The sequence below is a fragment of the Colletotrichum scovillei genome, assembly GCF_011075155.1.
Source record: "Colletotrichum scovillei strain TJNH1 chromosome Unknown Contig00009, whole genome shotgun sequence".
Taxonomy (NCBI): Eukaryota; Fungi; Ascomycota; class Sordariomycetes; order Glomerellales; family Glomerellaceae; genus Colletotrichum; species Colletotrichum scovillei.
The window spans coordinates 421910-443860 of record NW_023336267.1 but is presented as its reverse complement, the minus strand read 5'-3'; the positions used below and the strand labels follow the sequence as shown (position 1 = coordinate 443860).

Here is a 21951-nt window from a genome sequence, read left to right as displayed (position 1 = left end):
ACACCACTCCTCCATCCCCATCTGTCCATCGCCTTCTGCCGACAGTCGTACGACTAGACATTCTTCCCGCTCAGCACCACGCCGCTGATTGCCGTCAATTGCTCTCGCATTCCCGATACCTCACTCCCTCACCCAAAAGACACGACCAATCTCTGGCCCCTGCGGCCTCGTCCACCGATCCCGTCGCTGCTCGCCGGCCACTCACATCGAGTCCCGCTCTAGATTCCGGGACCTGGCCCCCATTCCCAGCGCCGAGCGCACCCAAAGAATCCCAGGCCCGTCCCGACTTCGATGAATTGAGCATCAGCCCATAAGTGCATATTTTGACCGCTCTGCAACATGGCGGACCAGGATCCCAACGCCTTATTTGGCCTCGACGACTCGAACCTCGGCGTGCCCCCGTCGTTCCTCGACGACTCGGACGGCCAGAACGTCAAATCTGACCGAACTGGATCCAGCATCGCCAACGACAATCAGGTCTACTACGACGCAAACAATTGGTCCTTTCAAGACACACCCCCGTACGACACCTACAACATCGCTGCCGTCACCACCGCCGCTGGCGCCACTCCTCTCTTCCAGACTGCCGCTCCGTGGGATTTCTCTCCGAATAACCAACACCATCAACACGGCCCTCCCGCCGTCACCTCCGGTCTTGATCACTCAACTCTCGCCCAGGCTGGCTTCTATGCCGCTCCCCCTCCCGCCCCCAACAACCAGCAATCCCATCGAGGAGGCCAACCACACACCCTCCCGCAAGAGACCTTGAGTACCCTGACTCCCGCCCAACAGGAAAAGCTCAGAAATATCGCCATGCCCGCCCATCTGCAGTACCAATCTCCCAAGAGCGAGCCGAGCCCCGGATCCGCCACCAGCGATCACAAGGCAGCAGGACTGTCGTCTCCCGATGCCCACGACTCTAGCAAGGCCAGCAGGAAGCGCAAGTCTTCGGCCGATGTTGATGACGATGAGGAGGAGGATGAGGATGGCCAGCCCATCAAGAAGACGGCCCATAACATGATTGAGAAGAGGTATCGCACCAATCTCAACGATAAGATTGCCGCGCTTCGAGATAGCGTTCCTAGTCTGAGGATCATGTCCAAGAGTGCCAGGGGAGAAGACACCACCGAAGATCGCGAGGAACTTCACGGCTTGACGCCAGCCCACAAGCTCAACAAGGCTACAGTAAGTCGTCAAGATGAAGCGTTCTGACAAGACAACTAACTGACAATCGCAGGTTTTGAGCAAGGCCACCGAGTACATTCGCCATTTGGAGAAGAGGAATAACCGTCTCTGCGACGAAAACCATGCCATGCAGAACAGAATCGCCGCCTTTGAGAAGCTTTTCATGGCTGGCGCGATGAATGGTGCCATGAGCCCTCTCCAGCAACCGCCGACTCCTATGCAGTACCCCCAGGATCAGTACATGAGCACCCCTATCGGAACGCCGCGTGGCGAGTCTGCACAAGGCATGATTCCTGTGCCTGACGACATGAAGCGTATTATTTCTGCTCAAATGGCGGCCGGCCAGCCTTACCCCATGCCACAGCAAAACTACCGCGGAAACCCTAACGTCATGCGACAACAACAAATCCAGCAACAGCAGCAGCAGCAACAGATGCAGCAACAAGGACGATGGGGCAACAGCAGTCAGTACTTCGGCAAGTTGATGGTCGGCTCGCTGGCCGGTCTCATGATTGTCGAGGCTGTGCGAGAGAATGAGCAGAGCAACGACACGCCCGAAGGCCGCGGTCTCTTCGCCCTGCCCATCCAACTGCTCAGCTATCTCGGATCGACTTCTCACATGCACATTGGCGGCTACTACATCTCTCCTGCCCAGATCATCTCGCATCTGAAACTTTTGTTTTTCCTTGGCACTTGCTTGTGGGTCTTTGTGCCCTCGCTCTTCGTTCCATCTGAGGGGAAGCCCAAGAAGGCGCAACGTCTTCGGGAGTCGCTTCAGGCCGCTGGTTCCGTGGCATCCCCGATTCACGTCCGTCGCCAAGCTTGGTTGACTGCAATTCAGACCGTCTGGGTCCCTCAGCACAACTTCTTCCTCGAAGCTGCCGCTCTGATCATGAAGACGATGAAGCTGAGCATGCGCAACGCTATCGGTGTCCACGGCTATCAAATGCTCACCGGTCTCACTGAAGAGCAGGAGGCTGCTCGTGTCAAGGCTTGGTCAATTGCGTTGGACGCCCAGCTTGCAGGAGGCGATGTTGAGATCAACAAGAGCCGACTGACCCTTACCCTCCTGGCATCAGGCACCCTTCCCGATACCCCTTCCCGACTGATGCTCAAGGCTCTTCACGTCCGCGTCCTTCTTTGGGATCTCGGTGCCAAGGGACTCCACAACATCGTTGCCAAGAAGGTCGCCCGCTCCCTCTGGAACGAGGCAAGAAACCAGAATCGTGTTCTTTCGCAGCTGCGCCGTAACTCTGAGCAGGTCGACGATGATCTCCCCGAGCACCTGGCTGCCCTTATCGAGCAAGAATGCGACGACGTGCTCAACAACAGCGTTGTCCAGCGAGCCTACAACCTGGCGTGGAACTTGTCGACTACCGAGGGAGTTACCGAGCACAACGACGGAATGGACACCGTCGTCGACGACCAGGCCGTCCGATCCCCGCTGGATGCCGTTGCTGCCTGGTGGTCGAGCCAGACCATTCAGCGTGCTTTGATCACCAGTCTCGAGGCAAGCAAGGATGATGGTGATGCCCCGAGGGTTGTGTCAACCTGCTTGACTACCGCCCTCAAGACATCTCCTATCGGCTCCGGTGTGCAGGCACGCGCTCTGGTGGCCCGCGCCGTGCTTGTTGACGAGAAGCGAGGAGCCAACATTGCCGCCGCTCTCCAGAACATTAAGCCGACCAGCGAACAAAAGTCCCTCAGCAAGATTGCCGCCATCATCGACTCGTCGTCTACCGCCCAATCGCCCGATGTCCAGATGGCGCTTGACTGTGCCATGGCTATTGCCCACCTTCAACGTGCCAAGCTGGCCGCCACTCCATCGCAAAAGGGATTCGGAATTATCGAGAAGATTGCCCGCCCCAGCGCTACCGCCAACATGTCTCTCCTTGGATGCACCGCTCTCTTCAAGCTCATGGAGGAACTATACGCACAACAGTCGTCCTCTGACAACTTCAGCACGTCTCTTGAGCGCGTCGCCGGCAGTCTCCGTATCTGGATCGGCAGCGCTCCTGGCGAAAAGTGTGGTCTCGAGCAGGACGTCCGTCACAAGATGGTGGACCGCTGCCTCAGCATCACCAAAAGCGTTGTCGGTATGGAGACTGACACGGGCTACGGTAGCATGAGCGAGTGTGAAGAAGATGGGTGCTGAGGGAGGTGTATGTGTTGTGGTATATCTAAAGGCGGTGGTATCTCCCCTTATTTACATACTTAGTAGATGCATCTTATTTCCTTTCTATTGTTGTACTTTCTATGGATGGGCATGGGGCTCGGCGTCACTATTGGGGAGGACGTATGTCTTGGACTGGCGTTACTTTGCAAGGGAAGCAACGAGACTTACGGCTGGAAAAGGATGGGACCAGCGGATTTTGCATGAGCAGAGACGGGACGTCGCATCTGACTGAGATTGAACTCTCGCGCGGACTGTCACGGAATGGGACAGAACAAGGAGACGGACGGTATGGTCTGGGGATATATACAAGTCGGCTCAAAAAGTTGCGATGGAAAACTTTCTCTTTCTCTATAATATGCGGGCCATGGGGCCTGCCATTATGTAGAATCAATATCGACGATATGTTCGTTGCATACAATACTGATATGTTATCTGGAGTTTGTTCGTGGGTGACGGTGAGCTGCAGCGGGGGGGATGGAGGACATCCTGGAGCTTTGCCCCATTCCAGCCAGCTGTCTCCGTGAGGGTTGCAACGAGGGGTGTGTCACTCCGTCATGGAGGGCATAGGCGACTTTCCTCTTTCAATAGGGCGCGTTGTTACTACACTCTGCCCATGTCATCGAGCATCGAGATGAACCAGGGAATTTGATGAGAAGTTGAAAGGAAAGCATGCGATGTCTGGTGTTTTGAAGACGACGCTGACGTTTATGGTGTCTTCCAGGACCAAATGGAAAGACTTTGGATGGGACTGGGCAGTGTTTAAGAGGAGACGCTTGGGAGAGGGCAAGGATTCGAAGAGAGATAGGTAAATCATACGGTAAGGGATGAGATGGGCCGAATTGGATGGAGAATCAGTATTGGGTAAGTACTCTTTCTGCATTCGCACACCTTGGAGCAAGGTAATTCGGAAGGCCAAGTACATCGAAGGGCTGCAAGTTTATCGGTGTCTCTCGGTGCGGCAGTCGAGGAAATGAATCCGCTTTTTGCTCCCTTGGGCACACGGCAAGGGCCCTGGGCTTCAGGTGATCGTGGGTACTTTAGGTACGTCTCCACCTTTCAAAGGTGCATGAGACCGGGACCCCCCAACCCGGCCAAAGATACCGGCACGTTAAACACGACAACAACACACTGCACACTGCACACGATGGACCTTGGCACCCACCACACACCTCGCGCATTCAACAAGGGACGGATGTCTAAGGGAGGGAGATGGGCGGTCACACAGTTCGACCTGCACTAGACACACTAGAGACTGCTAGCAGCAACGGTCGCTAGACTTATCGGATCCGAACCGTCAAACCCAACGTCCGTCCGTCCTTTTCCTTGTTCCGCCCGGCACATGATCGCCTGAATGGGAACGGCGACAGGGCCTTTTGCCAGGTTATCGAGGGAGGTTGCAGCAATGGCCTGCTAGAACGGGTCTCGAGTGCCGCCCGACATGTGAGTTGTTATCGGTCCCTTGAAGAATACGCATAGCAAATGGATATCTGACTCCCATGTCTATCAGTCTATCTACAGAACCATGCAGCGGTCAGCAGCAATATTGGACTGCCAAGTCATCCCTCGCTTCTGATTCATCTCGATATCAGAGTTGCCTTGTCATCCCAATTTCAGCATACCCTGAGGCTGAATTCGACAACCAAGTCCACGGCGCTGACAAGTGCCAAAGCCGGGGAAATGTCTTGGAGGCGGGTGCTTAGTCCTGTTGTTTGCCACGAGCTGGACGCTTATTCGAGCGAAGCATCTGCGAACACCCCCGACAACCTAGCTTCTCATCCTCCCTCTCAGCATCAAATCGGAGCCCATCCTGCCGAGGGGAATACGCCCTCCCTCGCGGTCATCGCCCTCCAAAACTCCAAAAAGCTAGCACTGGCCTGCCCAATGGCGATAGCAACTGACCCCAAATTGCAACTCCCCGCATCCTGATGGCAACCACACCACAATCTCCAAATCCAATCAGATATCGACATCACCGGGCGCCATGTGACGCAAGATTGCATCTGGCAAGGGCAAATGCTCATCTCTCAGACTGGCTCGTCACTTTTCTAAGAGACGCGAGAGTTGACCGCTTGCTACCTCGCGTGCCTCGCTCCCTTCACTGGCCCCCTCGGGCCTTCTCTTGCCCTCTCCGGTCTCTCTAGCTCGCTGCTCTGCCCTGATTTTCCATCGAGAATCGAGTATCGATGCCCCCCTGGCCTCCTCACTTGGGAATACCACCTGCCAGCTAATCAATGTTGCGCAGCCCTTCAGGAGACACGGGCAAATCATCGCGCCCGAACCATCGGCATACTTTCCCCTTCCCGTAGGACCGGCATTATGATGGCCAGGTACCCGTTCTGTTTGTTAGTCAGAAGCTCGGCTAGCTCACAGGAGCTCCAAAGAACATGGAGGGGAAGACAATGTCCACGAGCCACGAGCTCGTCGAGGCGGGCCATAAAAGAGCGGGTGACACGCCATGTTTGCCCGCAGTTCTCGAGCTTGGAAGCTTGAGTTCACAGACTGATTGCCCACGATGCCTCGTCACTCTCGTTCTGGCCTTGAGATGCCTAGACGCTCGTTCTTCGCCGTCTTTGCTTTGATTTCGTTCGTGCTGCTCGTCACCATTAGTCTCTCCCAGCTAGGAACTCGACAAGGTGCCACCCTCAAGTTTGAACGCAATGCCGACGGAGAGTGGCATGCCAAACCCAAGACGCGTGCCGCGGCGGGCGACAAGTACCTCCTCGGTGTTGGCAAGGCTGACATCACCGGCCCTGTCGTCGAGATTGGCTTTGCAGGGTACGCTGATCTGAGCCAGGTCGGAACTGGCTTGAGACAGCGGATCTACAGCCGCGCTTTCATTGTTGGGGATGTGAGCAAGCCGAGCGATCGTTTCGTCTATCTTGTGCTAGATACACAGAGTGGTGACACGGCCGTTCGCAAGGGCATCCTCGAGGGCGTTGCAGCCCTTGGTTCGGGATACTCCGTGTATAACAAGAACAATGTTGCCGTGACCGGTACTCATAGCCACGCTGGCCCAGGAGCTTGGTTCAACTACCTTCTGCCGCAGGTCACCAGCTTGGGTTTCGACAAGCAGAGCTACCAGGCTATCGTTGACGGTGCAGTTCTCTCCATTAAGAGGGCGCACGAGTCTCTACAAGAGGTACGATGGTCAGCTTCGAGAGACTTGCCAATCGACTAACACTCCCAGGGATACCTCGACGTCGGAACCACGGAAGTAACTGACGGCGCCATCAACCGCAGTCTATATGCCTACCTTAACAACCCCGCGGCAGAGAGGGCCAAGTACAGCGCCACCACTGACACGACATTGACCCTCCTTCGCTTCCAGCGCGCCTCCGATGGCAAGAACATGGGTGTACTCACTTGGTACCCAACCCATGGCACCTCGATCCTCCAGAATAGCACGCACGTAGCGGGCGACAACAAGGGTGTCGCGGCATATCTTCTTGAGAAGGACCTCGCGAGTGACGCAAGCGCCGCACCTGGCTTCGTAGCCGGCTTCAGCCAGGCGAATGTGGGTGATACCACGCCCAACGTACTCGGTGCCTACTGCGATGACGGTTCTGGCCAGCAATGCAGTCTGGAGAACAGCACCTGTGCCGATGGCAAGAGCCAGTCGTGTCACGGTAGAGGCCCCGCGTTCCAGAAGTTGGACCTGGGTATTTCGAGCTGCTACGAGATTGGACGTCGTCAATATGCCGGTGCCAAGTCTGTCTATGTGAGTTGTAGTCCTGATGTGGGATCCAATATAGCTGATCGATTCTCCTTATCAGAATGCCCTTGCTACGACTTCTACTCCTGTCACCGGCACCAGTGTCAAGTCTTTCCACTTCTTCCAGGACATGTCATACTTCAAGTTCCCACTCGCAGATGGCACCATCGGCCAGACATGTCCGGCTGCCCTCGGCTACTCCTTTGCCGCCGGAACTTCGGACGGCCCCGGCGCCTTCGACTTCACCCAGGCCGACTCTGGCACCCCCGATGCCAACCCTCTTTGGGCGGTTGTCTCCGGTCTTCTCAGAACACCCAGCGCCGAGCAGGCTGCGTGTCAACAGCCGAAGCCTGTCTTGCTAGACGTTGGTGAGATGAGCACCCCGTATGCTTGGAGTCCCAATATTGTAGACATTCAGATGCTTCGTGTTGGACAGCTGGTCATCGTCGTTGCGCCTGGCGAGGCTACAACAATGAGTGGGCGGAGATGGAAGGCTGCTGTCAAAGAGGCTGCGAAGAGTATTCTTCCTAATGATCCTGTTGTTGTCCTTGGTGGTCCCGCCAACACCTATGCCGTGAGTCTTGCGTAGCTTCCCTTTTTCGGGTAGTCACTGACAGTTTCTAGCACTACATCGCCACCCCTGAAGAGTACGCCATCCAACGCTACGAGGGCGCCTCAACCCTCTTCGGCCCCAATACTCTGCCAGCTTACATCAACCTCACCGTCTCCAACATCGACTACCTCTCCCCCTCTTCCACATCCACACCCGCAGCAGGCCCTTCGCCTCCAGACAACCGAGCCAACTCCCTCTCCTTCATTACTGGCGTTGTCGTAGACGGTGCGCCAGCAGGCCGCTCCTTCGGACAAGCCATCGGACAGCCTTCGGCGTCGTATACTCGTGGCGCGGTAGTCAATGCCACGTTCCAAGCCGCGAACCCGCGGAATAACCTCAGGCTTGAGGGCACGTACGCCGCGGTTGAGCAGCTGCAGAGCGGGAAATGGGTGCAAATTAGGACCGACGCGGACTGGTTCCTTGTGTATACTTGGACGAGGACAAATTTCTTGCTTGGGTACAGCGAGGTTGTGATTAGTTGGGAGACTGGAACGAGTGATGGGGCTGGGCCAGGGACGTATCGAATCAAGTATTATGGTGACTCGAAGCCGTTGATTGGGAGCATCTCGGCTTTTGAGGGGACGAGTGCCAACTTCACGTTGGTTTAGGGGAGTGTAGGGGGGGCTGCTGATGATTATTATGGACTATGAGGATTGGTTTTCGTAGTGATGAATCGTAATGTCTTTTCCCGATGGTCGCCGATTGCCCTCCATCGTTTTACTCGAAGCTGCCACCGGAAGCTCGTGGTCGTCAAGAAGTCAAATGCCGCGAAGTATGACTTGGGCCTGCCCAAGTGTGATTTTTCCCTCGGGAATCGGCCCGCTGCCCAGGCTGACTCTAGAGTATTTGAGGCCTGTTGACTCTTTCCAAAGCTCGTTGGATAGCCCCCTCGGCTTGCACGACCAGGCAGTCACGTTCAAGTACGTACTTCTTCATATATCGAGCAGGCGGCCTATCATCACTTAGGTAGCCTGCCTGCAGTCGGAACCACGAGGGCTCCTCAAGGATAGGTACATAAGCACCTCCCACCCCTTCGCCTGAAATCATCCAACGGACTACACTCTCCATCAGCATCCACCTCGCAGCCTGATTGCAATTTGTTTCTGGTGAGTCCACTGCCGGTTTCATTTCCTTTCAAAGTGAACTAATGGTTGACCAGGCACTGGACCATTTCAACTTCAAGCAGCTCAACATGGATTCCGAAGAGTCTGAAGGATCTTGCTCCTCGATAAACGGTAGCCTCTGTGACATGTGCTATGATGCTGTTGTTTTTGACGACAGCGACGACAAGTTCTACGAGGGCACGGACTATAACGATGAGCCTACCCTGCGGCATTCGGAGGCGCAGAGCGATCCAGTCCTCTTGAAACCCACTCTCTATTGGGAAGACACGCTACCCGACTTGCCCCTGATGGCTGAATCCGCTGCTGATGGGTGCCGTATGTGTGGTTTCCTTCGGGAAGAGCTCATACGACAGAAAATATGCCACGTTGGCGACATTCGTATCGGTGCGGGATATCTGTTTGGCGGACAGGGATGGGAGGTCGAGATCATCGACACAGATCCTGGCTTGGCCTTCTGGAGATGCGAGGTCTTCGCGGTCGGAACAACGACCAATGATATGGTCAAGCTTCACCGAATTACAATTCTCAATTTTGATATCGAGTCTAGCAACCGTAAGTTCTTCAATAGTTCCCGCTTTGACTGGACTCTGATGCACGTGAAAGGTGATTTGCGCCGATGGCTGAGGGTGCACACGAAGCCCGCCCCCGGACCACTGGACTCGGCCAGTGTTGAATGGCTCCAGTCACAGCTGCAACAATGCGACTATGGCTGGGACCTTAGAAAGCCAGAGGTGCCATTCTTACCCACCAGACTGATACATGTCGGTCAGAACGAGGATGACGCACCTCGACTTGTCATCGTTGAAGACATGCTCGAATCTGGCATGATCGATGCTCTCAAGTATGCGACACTGAGCTATTGCTGGGGATCCAAAGAAGACGCTCTCAAGCAGACAAAAACCACAAAAGACACCATTTTGACCCATTGTCAAGGGATGCCTCTTGGATCCTTAAGTCCTGTCGTACGCGACACCATCAAGGTCTGCAGGGCGCTCGGTATATTGTATCTCTGGGCTGACGCTTTGTGTATCATCCAGGGAGACAATGTAGACTGGGACCGAGAGAGTCAAATGATGGGACAGGTCTACCATTCTTGTTATGTGACAATCTGCCCTCTCTCTTCACGATCTTGTCTTGAGGGCTATCTCGAACCAAGGTCGCAGGGCTTTGAAGTTGAATTTCAATCCTCGCGCCACGGACACATCAGGGGTGTCTACAGACTTATTCTCTCATCCACAAAGGTCGACGCAAACATAGTGGAGAAGTTTGATCAAAGTCCAGCAGTATGGAAGGATCTCAAACAATCCTCTTGGGATCAAAGGGGCTGGACCTTTCAAGAGAGTATCCTTTCACCCTGCATGATCTTGTTCGGACCCAATATGGGCCATTTTGTTGACGAAAGTCTAACAAGGTCCGAGAACGGACACATTGGCTACAATATGATCCACGGTCAACTGCAAGTTATGATACGGAGAGCTCTCGGAAAACCTCACGAGGGACTGGATCGCTCGACGAATACTAAGACAAAAGTATACCAAAACTGGGCTGCTGTGCACGAGGTCCAGCAAAGAGCCTGGACGTATCCCGAGGACATCTTCCCTGGACTCGCCGGTATCGCTCAGGCATTCGCAACACTTATGGGCGACACATATCTGGCAGGCTTGTGGAAAGAAGATCTAAATTACCAACTGCTTTGGTACATACCGCAGCCACCACCCGTCGGATTGGCGTCACTTGTGCATAGTTTGCAGCACGCAGAACCGTACATCGCACCATCATGGAGCTGGGCTTCCCAAACCGCGTACCAGGACAACTTGGCTAATAAAACATTTGAATCGCATCCAGAGGCGGCGAGAAGGAAGAGGTGGACGCGCATTGTCGAATCTTCCAAGACGATGCCTTGTCACAACAGGCCGGACTTTGCGCTGATAGATTACGACATGGATTCCCGAGGCAGTAACATCTTTGGGGCTCTCACTGGGGGATTTCTTCGATTCAAGGGTAGGACGTGCCCGTTTCCTTCGAACGTCAGGAGGGAGGCCTTGAAGCACGTCCATTCTCATTTATTTTGCGGGAAATTTTCAGGCGGTACAGGAATTTGCATGCTTGACTATGATATCAGCGACACCTTGATACAAGCGCCAGAGAGTATGCGATTGTTTTGGGTATCGAGCTGCTGCTCGGCAACGTTGCAATGGGGGCGCATAAAGTTCTTTGAGAACTGCAGCAATCAAGACCTTGACGATTGGATGCAAAGGGAAGTAGAGGTTAGCGGTACATCATTTTCCAACGGCTATGAGGATATCGATGTGTGCCGATATTGCGCTGATCCGACGCACAAACGTACGAAATATGGCCTTGTGATCCATCCTGCGGAGGAGCCTGGATCGTATGTGAGGGTTGGAGTCTTTGTGATGTTTGCACATAGGGGGGGGATGGATCTCTTCAAGGATGAGGCAGAGGAGATAAAACTCATTTAGTTTGACTCCTGTCTTCATATACCTTCGAACATACTATCAAGATATTTTTCAGACTGGTAAACCTTTCTTAGATAAGAGGACGTCATTGTCAGGTTTCTACGGCAAGAGCCTGGCTTCGTTGCAGGAAGATTGTTTGATCTTTGCACTTTCTCGAAGGACACCGATTAGGTGATGTCAAAGTCTGCGCGATCCTTTGCTCTTATTGGAATATCTAGATATCTTAGCTTACTCTATTTGCCTTGCCACAAAACCGGTGTTACTGAGATTTTTGCGTAATTGAGTAAGTAGTCACCCAAAGGCTGAATATCAATGTTGATGAACCAAGATCATGTAATTCCTTTGGCGCTCAACTCATGCGTCGTTCCATTCTGGGGGACTTGAGCGATTGACTTATTTATTGAATGCTGAGAAATGCGACATATTCACTGTAAGAGTCTTGGAACTCTGTGTTGTAAAAACTCGCAGCTCTCTGTATGTCCTTGGCACTTACATGCATCCTTTCCTCACTTTTCTCTTTCCCCTTCTACCCTTTCCTCCATCACATCTCTTGAGTACTCGTACAAACAATCCTGCGAGCCACCAAGAGAAACATAGCCTGGGGCCAGAACGAGCATTCCTTGGTGTTGGAAGTTGCGAGTGGCCGCAGGGCTTCCTAAATCAGCATGCTTCACTAATACCTCATGGATCGCGCGGCTTGCTGGCATTCCAAATAGAGTCAGCTCTATTCAGCTTCTCGCAGCCTGCCTAGCTAGCGTCCTTGTGCCGCCAGCCCTGTCTTGTCTGGAAGATGCTTGCTTCTTGAGAGAAAATACGCTAAGGTATCTGCGGCGAAGACCGAGATCGGCAGATATGCTACAAAAAGGGGGCTTCGGGGCCCGGTCAAAGTTGACTGCACGCACGCTTTCTAACGTTGCAACGTGAGAACCCACTCCTCCTACCTGGTCCCTTGCTCAGCACGTCACTTGCGGATAGGCTAGAAGAGAGCTAGAAAAAAGTTCCTACACTACGGAAGCTTAACGTTCTCAATTACTGAGAACATCAGTCGTCGCTATTTCATATTGTCGGCGGCAGGCAGACTCACATCGAAGAGTGGCTTATCTTTGTCTTGCACTTCAGCCGTACTGAGGCAGTTGCCTCAGATGGAGTTAGCTGTCTCTAGAAGGGGCTGAGGGTTGAGACAATCTGCAGGCCTTGGGAAAAAGCCCCGCGCTTCGTGGAAATTGACCATCGACAGGACCACCGACAGTTTTTCTGGTGAGTGACCTGATTCTGGACCATCGAATAATAGACCATGCGTACGGATACCTTATAGCGCGTGAGCAGATTCACAAGCATGTTATGCACGTGGCGTCGAGAGCGCCGACACCCTGGCCGATTGACGGCGGGAATATCTGCCCCCCTTGCCGTAGGGAGCAATGGTCGACCATGTTTCAGTCACGAGGCTGATGAAGAGCAAGTCCTCTTTGAGAAGTTACTTATGACCTGAAAGCCCCCAGTGAATTTGCTCCTGGTTTGAAGCTTCTTCTCCCCTTTGACGCACTCCGCGGAGTAGATGTCGAGTTCACTGCCCCGGAACCCAGCCCCTGTCCAATTTCTACTTGTAACCAAGGTTCAAACCTTATTCCTGCTGACAGGTCCCTCCCGGCAATAAGCCAGGCCGCCGCCGAACGAACGGAAACATGCGGGCCTCCTTCGAACACAATGCCTATCGATACCTGATCTGCAATCTGCTTCTGCTGCTCAGCGGCTTCCGTCAAGCGCACGCTACGTATTACCTCAACCAGGCCGACGGGTACGATTCACTGCCGTCATGTGCCGAGCCGCCCATCAGCTCGATTGTCCGGGACATGGTGGCGGGGTGCGGTGACGGCGGGAAGACGACGTCGTATAGCTGCTTCTGCACGGCGAGTTCCGACAGGTTTAGGGAGATTATTGCGACGTCGGTCGCGAAGAATTGCGGACGGTCTGGGGTCGAGGTTGAGAGTGCGACGAGCGTGTTTGATGCGTATTGTCAGATGGAAAAGACTGACAAAGTCACTACTTGTGAGTGCTGCCCTGATTCGATCATCGATTTGGTGTGACTCCATGCTGATGTGAAGATATTCAAGCTGCAACTGAAGTGACCTCAACATCTGCAACTGCGACCTCGGCGGTGGACACCGCGTCTGCTTCACCAGTTAGCTCTGGTGGCCTCACGAGTGTTGCGTCACCGACGTCGTCTTCATCACCGGCTACCTCAAACCCCACCAACTCTGGCATATCCACCGGTGCGATTGTTGCCGTGAGCGCTTGTACTTCTCTCGTGGCTATTGCCCTGTGTGCTGCAGCCTTCTTCTTGTGGCGCCGGCGACAGAAGCGCTTGCGACCTGGCCGGGATGTGCATGGCCCTGTTTACGAAGTCAATCATCCGGGCGAATTGGATGGGAGTCAAGAAGCATCTCATGGCGCGGGGGAGTACTATGCCAAGCCGGAGTTGGAAGCCAGGAGCGCTGTGAGGGAGATGTATATTGAGCCAAAAGCTAGGAGGCATCAGTTGGCTGAGCTACAGTGATGTGCGTGTTGATGTCTGGAGCTTGAGTGAGTAAATGGTCACCAACGCAACTCCACCTGATTATTTCTCAGTATACCCGAGTAGACTCGAACAAAAGTCACTCACATGGTATTGTAAAATTCACTTGGTGCACTGAATTTGACCTGGTAGACTTGTGGCCGAATTCACACAAGGGCGCTTTGAAGACATTATTACATTATTAGACAAGCTACTCTACAATTACTTTAACGTGATTAGACAGCGAATCCACCAGAGTTCTTCTGTCTCGGCTCGCCAGCTGCCTCGAACGTGCCGTTCGGCAGCAGCCTCACACCCTGCGCTGTGCTACCGCCGGGTGCAGCCCAGGTGACATTCGTGCCCAAGCTCGCAAGGTAGCTCGTGGTGCTGTTGTCGTAAGCGTACTCGAAAGCAGCCGTGTTGGGGGTCAGCTGGTCGTGGAAGCGAGGCTCGGCGAGGGCTTGCGACACGGTCAGGTTCCTGTCGAGGACGTTGTGGATGTTTTGGATAGTGGCGGTGATGATACGGCTACCGCCGGCCGAGCCGATAACGAAGTAGAGTTTGCCGTCGGGGTGCTCGACAATGACGGGGGAGATGGAGGAGAGGGGACGCTTGCCGGGACGGACGTAGTTGGCCGGGCTGGGGACGAAGCCGAAGGCGTTGCTGGAGCCGGGAATACTGAAATCGTTCATCTCGTCGTTCATGATGACGCCCGTCTCGGGGACCATGAGCTGGGAGCCGAAGAGGAGGTTTACAGTCGTGGTGAGGGAGATGGCCATGCCGCTGGCGTCGGCGACGGCGATGTGCGAGGTTCCCGGGGTCTCGAGGGACTCGATGCCCTCTGGGTTGTAGTAGGACACGTTATATGTGCGGAAATCGGAGATCTTGGAGCGGATTTCGGCGCCGACCTCGGGGGAGATCATGCTCTTGGTGTAGGCCGAGAGACCGTCGACAAAGGACGGGTCGCCGAGCTTGGTGCGCTGGCCGTAGGCGAAGCGCATGGACTCGTCCAGTCTGTGGACGGTGTTGTTCCGCGAGGCCGGGTCGCCGAACCCTTCGTATCCGCTGACGATGTTGAGAGCGCTGAGGGCGACGATGCCGCCGGAGGGGGCATTGCAGGCCGTGAGCTTGTAGCCCCTGTACGAGATCTGCGCGGGCTCTCTGATGGCGACGGTGTAGTTCTTGAGGTCGGCCATGGTCATGGTGCCGTTGGACTTTGACAATGCGGCAATGGTCGCATTGGCGATGGCACCGGTGTAGAAGGCGTCGACGCCCTCCTTTGCGATGACCTCAAGCGTGTCGGCGTAGCGCTTGCGCGTGATCGTCTCGTTGAGCTTGAGGAGGGTGCCGTGCGGCGCAAAGTCGATGGCCCATGACGGATCATCGGTCAGGAAGTTGCCATTGGGAGTGACTGACTTCATGTATCTGACCAAGTCCTCGTTGACGCGCCAGCCGTAGCGGGCGACCTTGACCGCAGGCTCGACTACCTTTGACCAAGGCAGCTTGCCGTACTTCTTGTGCAAATGCTCCAGCCCGCGGAGCTCACCAGGGACACCGCTGAGAAAATCGCCAGGTCAATCTTGGTGTCGCTTGTTTGCGCTGTCGCAGAGATTCAGCTTACCTAGCGAGACCTCCGTACAAGCTGGCTCTCGTGTTGTTCGTGTACATGTTCTCGTAGGCGGCGGCCGGGGCCGTCTCTCTGAAGTCAATGAACTCGTAGGTGCCATTGCTCGACCTCACGAGCATGAAACCGCCGCCGCCGATACCGCTGTGGTACATGCCAACGACACCGACACAGAGGACGGTGCCGACCGTCGCGTCGGCAGCATTTCCGCCTCTCTTGAGGAGCTCGGTGCCGATCTTGCTGCAGATATCGGACTCTGAGGCGACGGCGCCCAGCTTCGGGATCGTGCTGTGGCTCGGGGCCGCGAGGGCGGGCTGGGTGGTGATGCCGAGCAGGAGCTGCGCGAGAGCAGCAGAAGTCAGGGAGAACTTCATGATGAGCCGGCTGGGGAGGTTGAGCAAGCTTCACAAGGTGTCTCGTCTCCTTCACAGCTCGTCGAGAAGGAACAGTACGGTGTACCTGGTTGGTCTTAAGGGAAAGCAAGCAGCAGTATTGGAACCGGAAACGGCCTGGCAGAACCGAGAGAAGCAGGATACCAGCGAGGTAACCACGAGAAGAAGCTGCCCACGTTTAATATGAACGGAAAACTTCACACTCTATGGCGCAATCGAGCAGACTCTCCGACTTCGCCCACAAATCAAGGAGGTTATGGACCCGACAGGTTGGGGGGGAACGTGGAAAAGGCTCATGGCTTCATTTCGGTAGCCTGCAGATCACCAACGGCAGCCGCTGTACCCTATCGCAATCGTTGGTAATGTCAGATGTGCCCCGTTTCCGTAGATAGGGAAAACCCGATTGCGGAATCGAAAGATGCTGTGTCAAATCGTCCCACGTTCTATCTAGCTTCCCCGCGTGTGTGCCTGTCCGCCTCGCCGTTCAGCAGCAGGGCCCGGCCCGGTTCGTGACGTCGAGCTTCAAAGTTCGGTGAGCTACCAAGGTGTTACCAGTACTGCAAAGCATCAGCAACCTCTGGAGTCCTGGACTCTGTACCTAGCCACTAGCGCGGGCAGTCTGCAGGAAACCTGCATGGAAGCCAACATGGAGCCAAGAAACAGCGAGTCAAGTGCGTGAGTGGCTGGGAATCGGCGTGCAAACAGTAAGTCAGAACTGTCAGTATCCAAGTCTTCATTGGTTATCTGAGGGGGAAGACCGAGAGAGGGAAATGTTTTGGAGAAATATCGAGCGAAATGCCGGGAGGAATCCACTCCGCAAACAATCGGGCGGGGTTCACCTGAGTTCTCCTGCCAATTCCGGATAGCTCACGGCAACCCCGGTATCGCCGGGAGGGGGCATCCCAGTTCACCATGGGTCGGATGGGACAGGTACGCGGCGCGCCAAGATAACGAAGCTTACAGTTTATCATTGCTTGAGCTGGCAAGTTGTTGGTTGCACGCGCGGTTCCATAGATAAACTTATTACTATATTTCGATTGTTGTCATTTCATGTACTCTAGTATCTATAACTGCACTTATCTATGTGCTCCTCATACGATGATGGCACCAATGACTTCGCTATACTCAACTCTCTAGCAAGTGCCAATCTTGAATAGCAGGCTAACAAACAAGTCAACACCCCATTAACCTCACAGCTGAAGCTTTTGAGATTGAGTCTGAATGTTTTCATCACTTTCGCAGTAATATAAGCTTAGTAGATTTAACTTAATCTGAGCCATGATTTACCGCCATTACTGTTTGCAATCGCGATACACAGGTGAACGGACTCCACACAAGTTCCGAGAAACCCGCATTTGAAGTTTACCAAGAATCTAGTAACCATCAGCCGCACGTGTGTAACGAAACTACGCGGCCGCAATTGTAAAATTGTCTCTAAATATCCTGGTAGAGTAGGTCGCTCTGCAAACAAATTTTAGTGACATGCTCCTCTGACTGATCGAACGACCCAGTGCGCCCTCATCCTACGAGCTGCCTCACATCCCAGCACTCTGTGGTTCTACCACCCAATACCACCGGTGATCACAAGCTTTCCGAACTTGGGATGATGACGGGGCAATTATGCTCACCCAAATGAAGACAATGTCCGCTGAATGTGACCTAAAGGAGGCCCCGCATTGCCCTAAATGAGTATTTTGGGAAACTTGAAGAGATTCTGACTTAAGTATGACGATTAGATGTTTTGAGAAACAGTACATGGCTAAACGAGACCAATTATTCACTCTGCAGGAAGGGCATGATTGTGGGGGGAGTTAAGGTTAGGTCCGCATATTAACTGTCTCCCAGCGGACCCATTTGGAAGCTGTTGGCTAGCACGTCAAACCAGGATGAGGTCGCGTAAGAGAAGATACAGGTATTGCTTCGCTTAAAGCTCTCAAGTCAGAATAGAACAATATCGAGTTGATTGTTTGAGAAGAGTCTTTGGTAAAGATTACGTATCGGAATCGGAGAAGCCCGTCGTTGAAGCTGTGCTTCCTGGCCAGACTTGCAGATCCTGATCATTTTGCCTTCGCGCATCCATAAACTTCTCAGTATGGGACCCGAGATCCTTAGGGTGCTCTTGGGGTCTCCCTGAGATTTGAACTCAAGCCAGTCTTTGGACGAAAATCGACTCTCCTCTATCCCAAGTACCGAAGCAGTGGGTGACGTCGAAGTTGAAACTTGTTGAGAAGCAGAGCGGTTTTCGAGTTGGTTTGGACATTGACAATTTCTCGGTACTTAGTAGCTAAGTTTGTCGGGAGTATTTACTAGTACTAACAGTGACAAAGATATAACTAGACGAGACGAACCTGATTGTCATTGAACCAGGATATCCTACATCAAAGGAGCATACTGCAGGTGACTGGCTTACGGCTACAATCATGAGTCAGCAATTCTTACACAAAACTACACAGGCACTCTAATATCTTTACAACTTAGACCGACGTATGCTACGGAGATATTGCAGCGAATCTAGGTAAGTTGACTCGAGAGCTATCAGGAACTTCGACATATACCAGTAATTACTATATTTCAAGATAAACTGCAGTGGACAACCCATATAATTTGAAGGTCCTTCGTTTGGATATCTACATATCTCGGAAACAATTATGTGTGCTCCGTTGAGTGCATTCCAAAAGCTAGTTGAACGACTAAATATATTGTTGAAATGCATCACCAGTCCTAGCCTCAAGCCATGGCTGAAGGCCCAAACACATTTTCAAGCCTTGACACACTCGACAACTTGTAATTTCTTATCCATACCATGCACCTTTACCATTCTCAGTCCCGCACGGGTGATGACGTCATTAAAAGCAGTGGCCGTTCTCTCCTTGCCAGCAATATTCAACATCGTAAAGTCCAGCATGCATTCCGAAATCGGAGGCGGATTAGGTATGACGTTGTCGGCAATGAGAAGCCTGCTATCGGATGCCATGGCCTCAGCGAGGTGTATTAGCATGTTGACACAAGTCTCATCGCCATAATTATGTAGGCATCGACGTATCCAATAAACCAGAGCGTCTGTGAGAAGCCATGAGTCAAGGTTTCTGTGAGTTTGGACAGGATAATGAAGTACTGACGCTTGATAGGCTGCCTTGTATGAAAATCGTGGATTTGTAACTTGGCACCTTTCAGCCACGGATCATTCATTGCGGCTACATGATTAAGCACGTCCTCTCTATCCTCGAGAACGACGCGTTCCGTTGGGATGAATGAGTTTTCCTGCAATATGGCCTTGGTGACGTGGCCATTTCCGGCGCCAACGTCCACAAGTACTGCCCGTTGCTCGTCCATGTTTCGGATTTTCTCCTTGATCCAACTGAAGTTGTACGAGCCGGTGAAAGGGGCCGCATATTGTGCCATTTGCATGGCTTTTTGGAATTGGTCCCTTCTCTTTGGTTCTTGGTAGTAAACTTCGTACGGCGTCATCTCTGGCTGGCCAAATCCAAAGGCCAGTGGTGTTCGGATCTCAGAATGTGGCTCTCGGCGGCCGTACTTCGCGAAGTATTCCGGCATTTTCACGGAAGGCACAATAGTTTCCTCATACCTAGACCCCTTTTAGCACTGAAAGAACATGACTCAGATAAGGTCTACGTGAGTTCTTACCAGAAACTAAACACGACTGTATCCGGCAAGCCTGGAAGATAGCGTTTGGAGATCTCGGTATGTGCCAACTCCTCTTCACCTACTTGTATCAGTACTCCACGCGCAATCAGATGCCATGCAATCCGTTCTTCAATGTCATTAGCATCGGTATGCCGCGCAAAACGGAGCCCTTGGTTTTCACTTACGAACCAAAGACTTGTCAGCGTTGAGCTTCTTGGAAAGTTCTTCATACGAGATAGTCCCACTTGGAGGAATTGCTTCAAACGCGTTCCAGTCAATGAAAAGCTTCATGGCAACGAACTCGCCGAAGCCATTGACCCTTGTAGTCCAGTCGGGCATATCAGGCCGGGCAGCAGCGATGACCCGTTCCGCAATTTGTGTAATCTTTTCATTCATCTCAGATTGCTTCAATGGGGATTCAATGAGAGCAGACAGCTTTCCTATAAGGTCAGAAAGCAGCTCAGTGGTGGAAGACATCTCTGAAATGTTGATATATCAAGAGTGAGCAACGGGGTCGCAATTCTAGACAGCAGATCCTATGGCTCATACTGCCGAGTGTGCACTGGCTTTATACAGCCCAAGTGAGTTGATATAGAGTTCTCTACCTCTTATAAATCAACAAAGTGATGGTGTGCGGCTCCCGCGTCTTCGTGCTTCTCGCGTTTACGAGAGGAAACCCCCGGCCACTCCGAAACCGATGGGCGCAACAGATGAACTCAGTATAACACGAAGTGGGTGTCCATACTGAAATGCATATTTCCGAACCAAGTCAGGATCTCATTGCCGGGCCCATGGGTGTTCGATATCGAGAGCAGCATCACAGCGATGATGGGAGCGTACGTTCTTCTCTCGATATGTGGTCTCGATAGTGTAGAAGTTCATAATTTCCGTACTTAGCAACTTACAGAAATGTCTCTTCGAACTTCCTCATACACCGCAATCTTAAATCACACGCTTTACTTCTATTACGAATACACCATACTTAGAGTCGTGATGAATGATCAACCGGCAGAAATCGTCATGTAGAGGACTTGAAAACACTATGCACAGTAGGTATGACCCATGGTAATGGTGAAGCACGCTCCTGATAGGTCATGTTAGTGACCCCGGCATATTATTTTCTACTTCGAGGATGTGAACATGCATGATGAAGTAGCAGAATTGGCTTTATTCAATCTCTGTTCTCAATCCCTGCGAAGGCATCCACCCATAAGGTACTATGAAAAAAACGAATACAATGATCACCCAATATTCCACTCACCACTGCATTGGAGGTTGATGGGAGCTTAAATAGGTGATTGCGTATGCCAAGCTCGAATATTGAATCAGACGAAGCATAACCCAATGTTGTTTCTCATGGACCCCGCGGATTTGCCAGGAATGGTCTCCTCAATGAGACGTCAACATAAACCTCTGCTCATAATTGTACAAGCTGAAACAGTATATGCGATGTAATACTGCAGCAGATGCTCGAAGTAGAGCGTTGAATGCGTGAAAGATCAGATTAGATCAATGGGCCGAGTACCCCCCATCGACGCAGATGGTTTGCCCTGTGACAGTAGCACTCGCATCACTCGCCAACCATATGGCAACTCCGGCAAAGTCCTCGGCCTTGCCATTACGTCCAGTCATTGTCCGCGCCGCATGTGTCTCCGCCTCCTCCGTATCCGAAAAGACCTCTTCCGTCATCGGAGTGTCCACGAGTCCCGGCGCAATGGCGTTGCACAGAACCCCGCTCGGCGACCAGGCCTCGGCTTGAGAGCGCGTAAGCGACACCAAACCACCTTTTGCTACACCATAGGCACCGCTGTTACCAAATGCGCGGAATGACTGCTGGCTGGCAAGATTGATAATACGTCCGCTTCCGCGCTTTGCCATTCCCGGGCCGAACGCCTGGCCCAAGGCAAATGGGGCAGTTAGGTTCGCGGCGATGGTGTAGTCCCAGTCTCCTTGTGTGATTCGTGACAATGGCGGGCGGTTGTTGACACCTGCTGCGTTGACGAGGATGTCTGGTATGCCGTGCGCGGACTTGATGCGAGCGCTGGCGTGGTTGAGGTCTGCTAGGTTGGCGAGGTCTGCCGTGATGGACGTCGCGGGGACACCAAGCTGTGTGAGCTGATCGACTGTCGCTGCCAGAGGTTGTGGCCTCCGTGCAATGAGTATAATTTTTGCGCCGGCTTGACCTAAGGCGAGGGCAATTTCTTTTCCGATTCCTGAGCTGCCACCAGTGACAACTGCTGTTCTGCCCGCCAGACTGAAGAGGCGGGTGAGGTAGGTTGGTAGAGTGCTAAGATTTCTCGCCATTGTCCAGAGTATTCTAATCTTACCCGTTCAGTGACAAAAGAAATCAAAATCAAAATGGAACATGTAAGATGCAGAAGTTATCGACTTTATGTGACAGTAAGTACGATAGAAGGTCAGCCTTTACTGTGAGTTCCAGTGGATGTACATG

General features: G+C 53.0%; 7 protein-coding genes across 7 annotated transcripts; 4 read left to right on the top strand and 3 right to left on the bottom strand.

Annotated features, from left to right (window-relative positions):
• Window positions 1–339: 339 nt before the first annotated feature.
• HER10_EVM0004713 (helix-loop-helix DNA-binding domain-containing protein) lies at window positions 340–3340 on the top strand (the record flags this gene model as incomplete). The annotated part of the gene is made up of 2 exons (XM_035474347.1): window positions 340–1185; window positions 1238–3340. 2 exons carry the CDS (start codon window positions 340–342, stop codon window positions 3338–3340), a joined length of 2949 nt encoding a protein of 982 aa, XP_035329250.1.
• Window positions 3341–5873: 2533 nt separating this feature from the next.
• HER10_EVM0000908 (neutral/alkaline non-lysosomal ceramidase) lies at window positions 5874–8294 on the top strand (the record flags this gene model as incomplete). Its single annotated transcript, XM_035470674.1, has 5 exons — window positions 5874–6500; window positions 6549–7079; window positions 7135–7647; window positions 7698–7796; window positions 7953–8294. The coding sequence occupies 5 exons, from the start codon at window positions 5874–5876 to the stop codon at window positions 8292–8294; spliced, it is 2112 nt and encodes a 703-aa protein (XP_035328809.1).
• An 803-nt stretch (window positions 8295–9097) lies between these two features.
• Window positions 9098–11290, top strand: HER10_EVM0001575 (uncharacterized protein; the record flags this gene model as incomplete). The annotated part of the gene is made up of 2 exons (XM_035471319.1): window positions 9098–9362; window positions 9414–11290. 2 exons carry the CDS (start codon window positions 9098–9100, stop codon window positions 11288–11290), a joined length of 2142 nt encoding a protein of 713 aa, XP_035328889.1.
• Window positions 11291–12839: 1549 nt separating this feature from the next.
• Window positions 12840–13877, top strand: HER10_EVM0010412 (uncharacterized protein). Its single transcript, XM_035479872.1, has 2 exons — window positions 12840–13333; window positions 13399–13877. The coding sequence occupies exons 1-2, from the start codon at window positions 12970–12972 to the stop codon at window positions 13839–13841; spliced, it is 807 nt and encodes a 268-aa protein (XP_035329983.1). The 5' UTR covers window positions 12840–12969; the 3' UTR covers window positions 13842–13877.
• Window positions 13878–14051: 174 nt separating this feature from the next.
• Window positions 14052–16598, bottom strand: HER10_EVM0002280 (gamma-glutamyltranspeptidase). Its single transcript, XM_035471999.1, has 2 exons — window positions 15460–16598; window positions 14052–15395 (listed from the first exon to the last, which is right to left on the bottom strand). The coding sequence occupies exons 1-2, from the start codon at window positions 15834–15836 to the stop codon at window positions 14075–14077; spliced, it is 1698 nt and encodes a 565-aa protein (XP_035328967.1). The 5' UTR covers window positions 15837–16598; the 3' UTR covers window positions 14052–14074.
• A 2014-nt stretch (window positions 16599–18612) lies between these two features.
• On the bottom strand, window positions 18613–19976 carry HER10_EVM0006466 (O-methyltransferase; the record flags this gene model as incomplete). The annotated part of the gene is made up of 4 exons (XM_035476049.1): window positions 18613–18914; window positions 18974–19440; window positions 19500–19626; window positions 19685–19976. 4 exons carry the CDS (start codon window positions 19974–19976, stop codon window positions 18613–18615), a joined length of 1188 nt encoding a protein of 395 aa, XP_035329478.1.
• Window positions 19977–21008: 1032 nt separating this feature from the next.
• HER10_EVM0001995 (short chain dehydrogenase) lies at window positions 21009–21843 on the bottom strand (the record flags this gene model as incomplete). Its single annotated transcript, XM_035471726.1, has 1 exon — window positions 21009–21843. The coding sequence occupies exon 1, from the start codon at window positions 21801–21803 to the stop codon at window positions 21009–21011; it is 795 nt and encodes a 264-aa protein (XP_035328929.1). The 5' UTR covers window positions 21804–21843.
• Window positions 21844–21951: the final 108 nt, after the last annotated feature.

Coding starts and splice junctions, on each gene's coding strand:
- HER10_EVM0010412 (XM_035479872.1), top strand. CDS start 12,970: ATGCGGGCCTCCTTCGAACACAATGCCTATCGATACCTGATCTGCAAT. Junction 13,334..13,398: donor GACTGACAAAGTCACTACTT/GTGAGTGCTGCC, acceptor AAGATATTCAAG/CTGCAACTGAAGTGACCTCA.
- HER10_EVM0002280 (XM_035471999.1), bottom strand. CDS start 15,836: ATGAAGTTCTCCCTGACTTCTGCTGCTCTCGCGCAGCTCCTGCTCGGC. Junction 15,396..15,459: donor TTGTACGGAGGTCTCGCTAG/GTAAGCTGAATC, acceptor CGATTTTCTCAG/CGGTGTCCCTGGTGAGCTCC.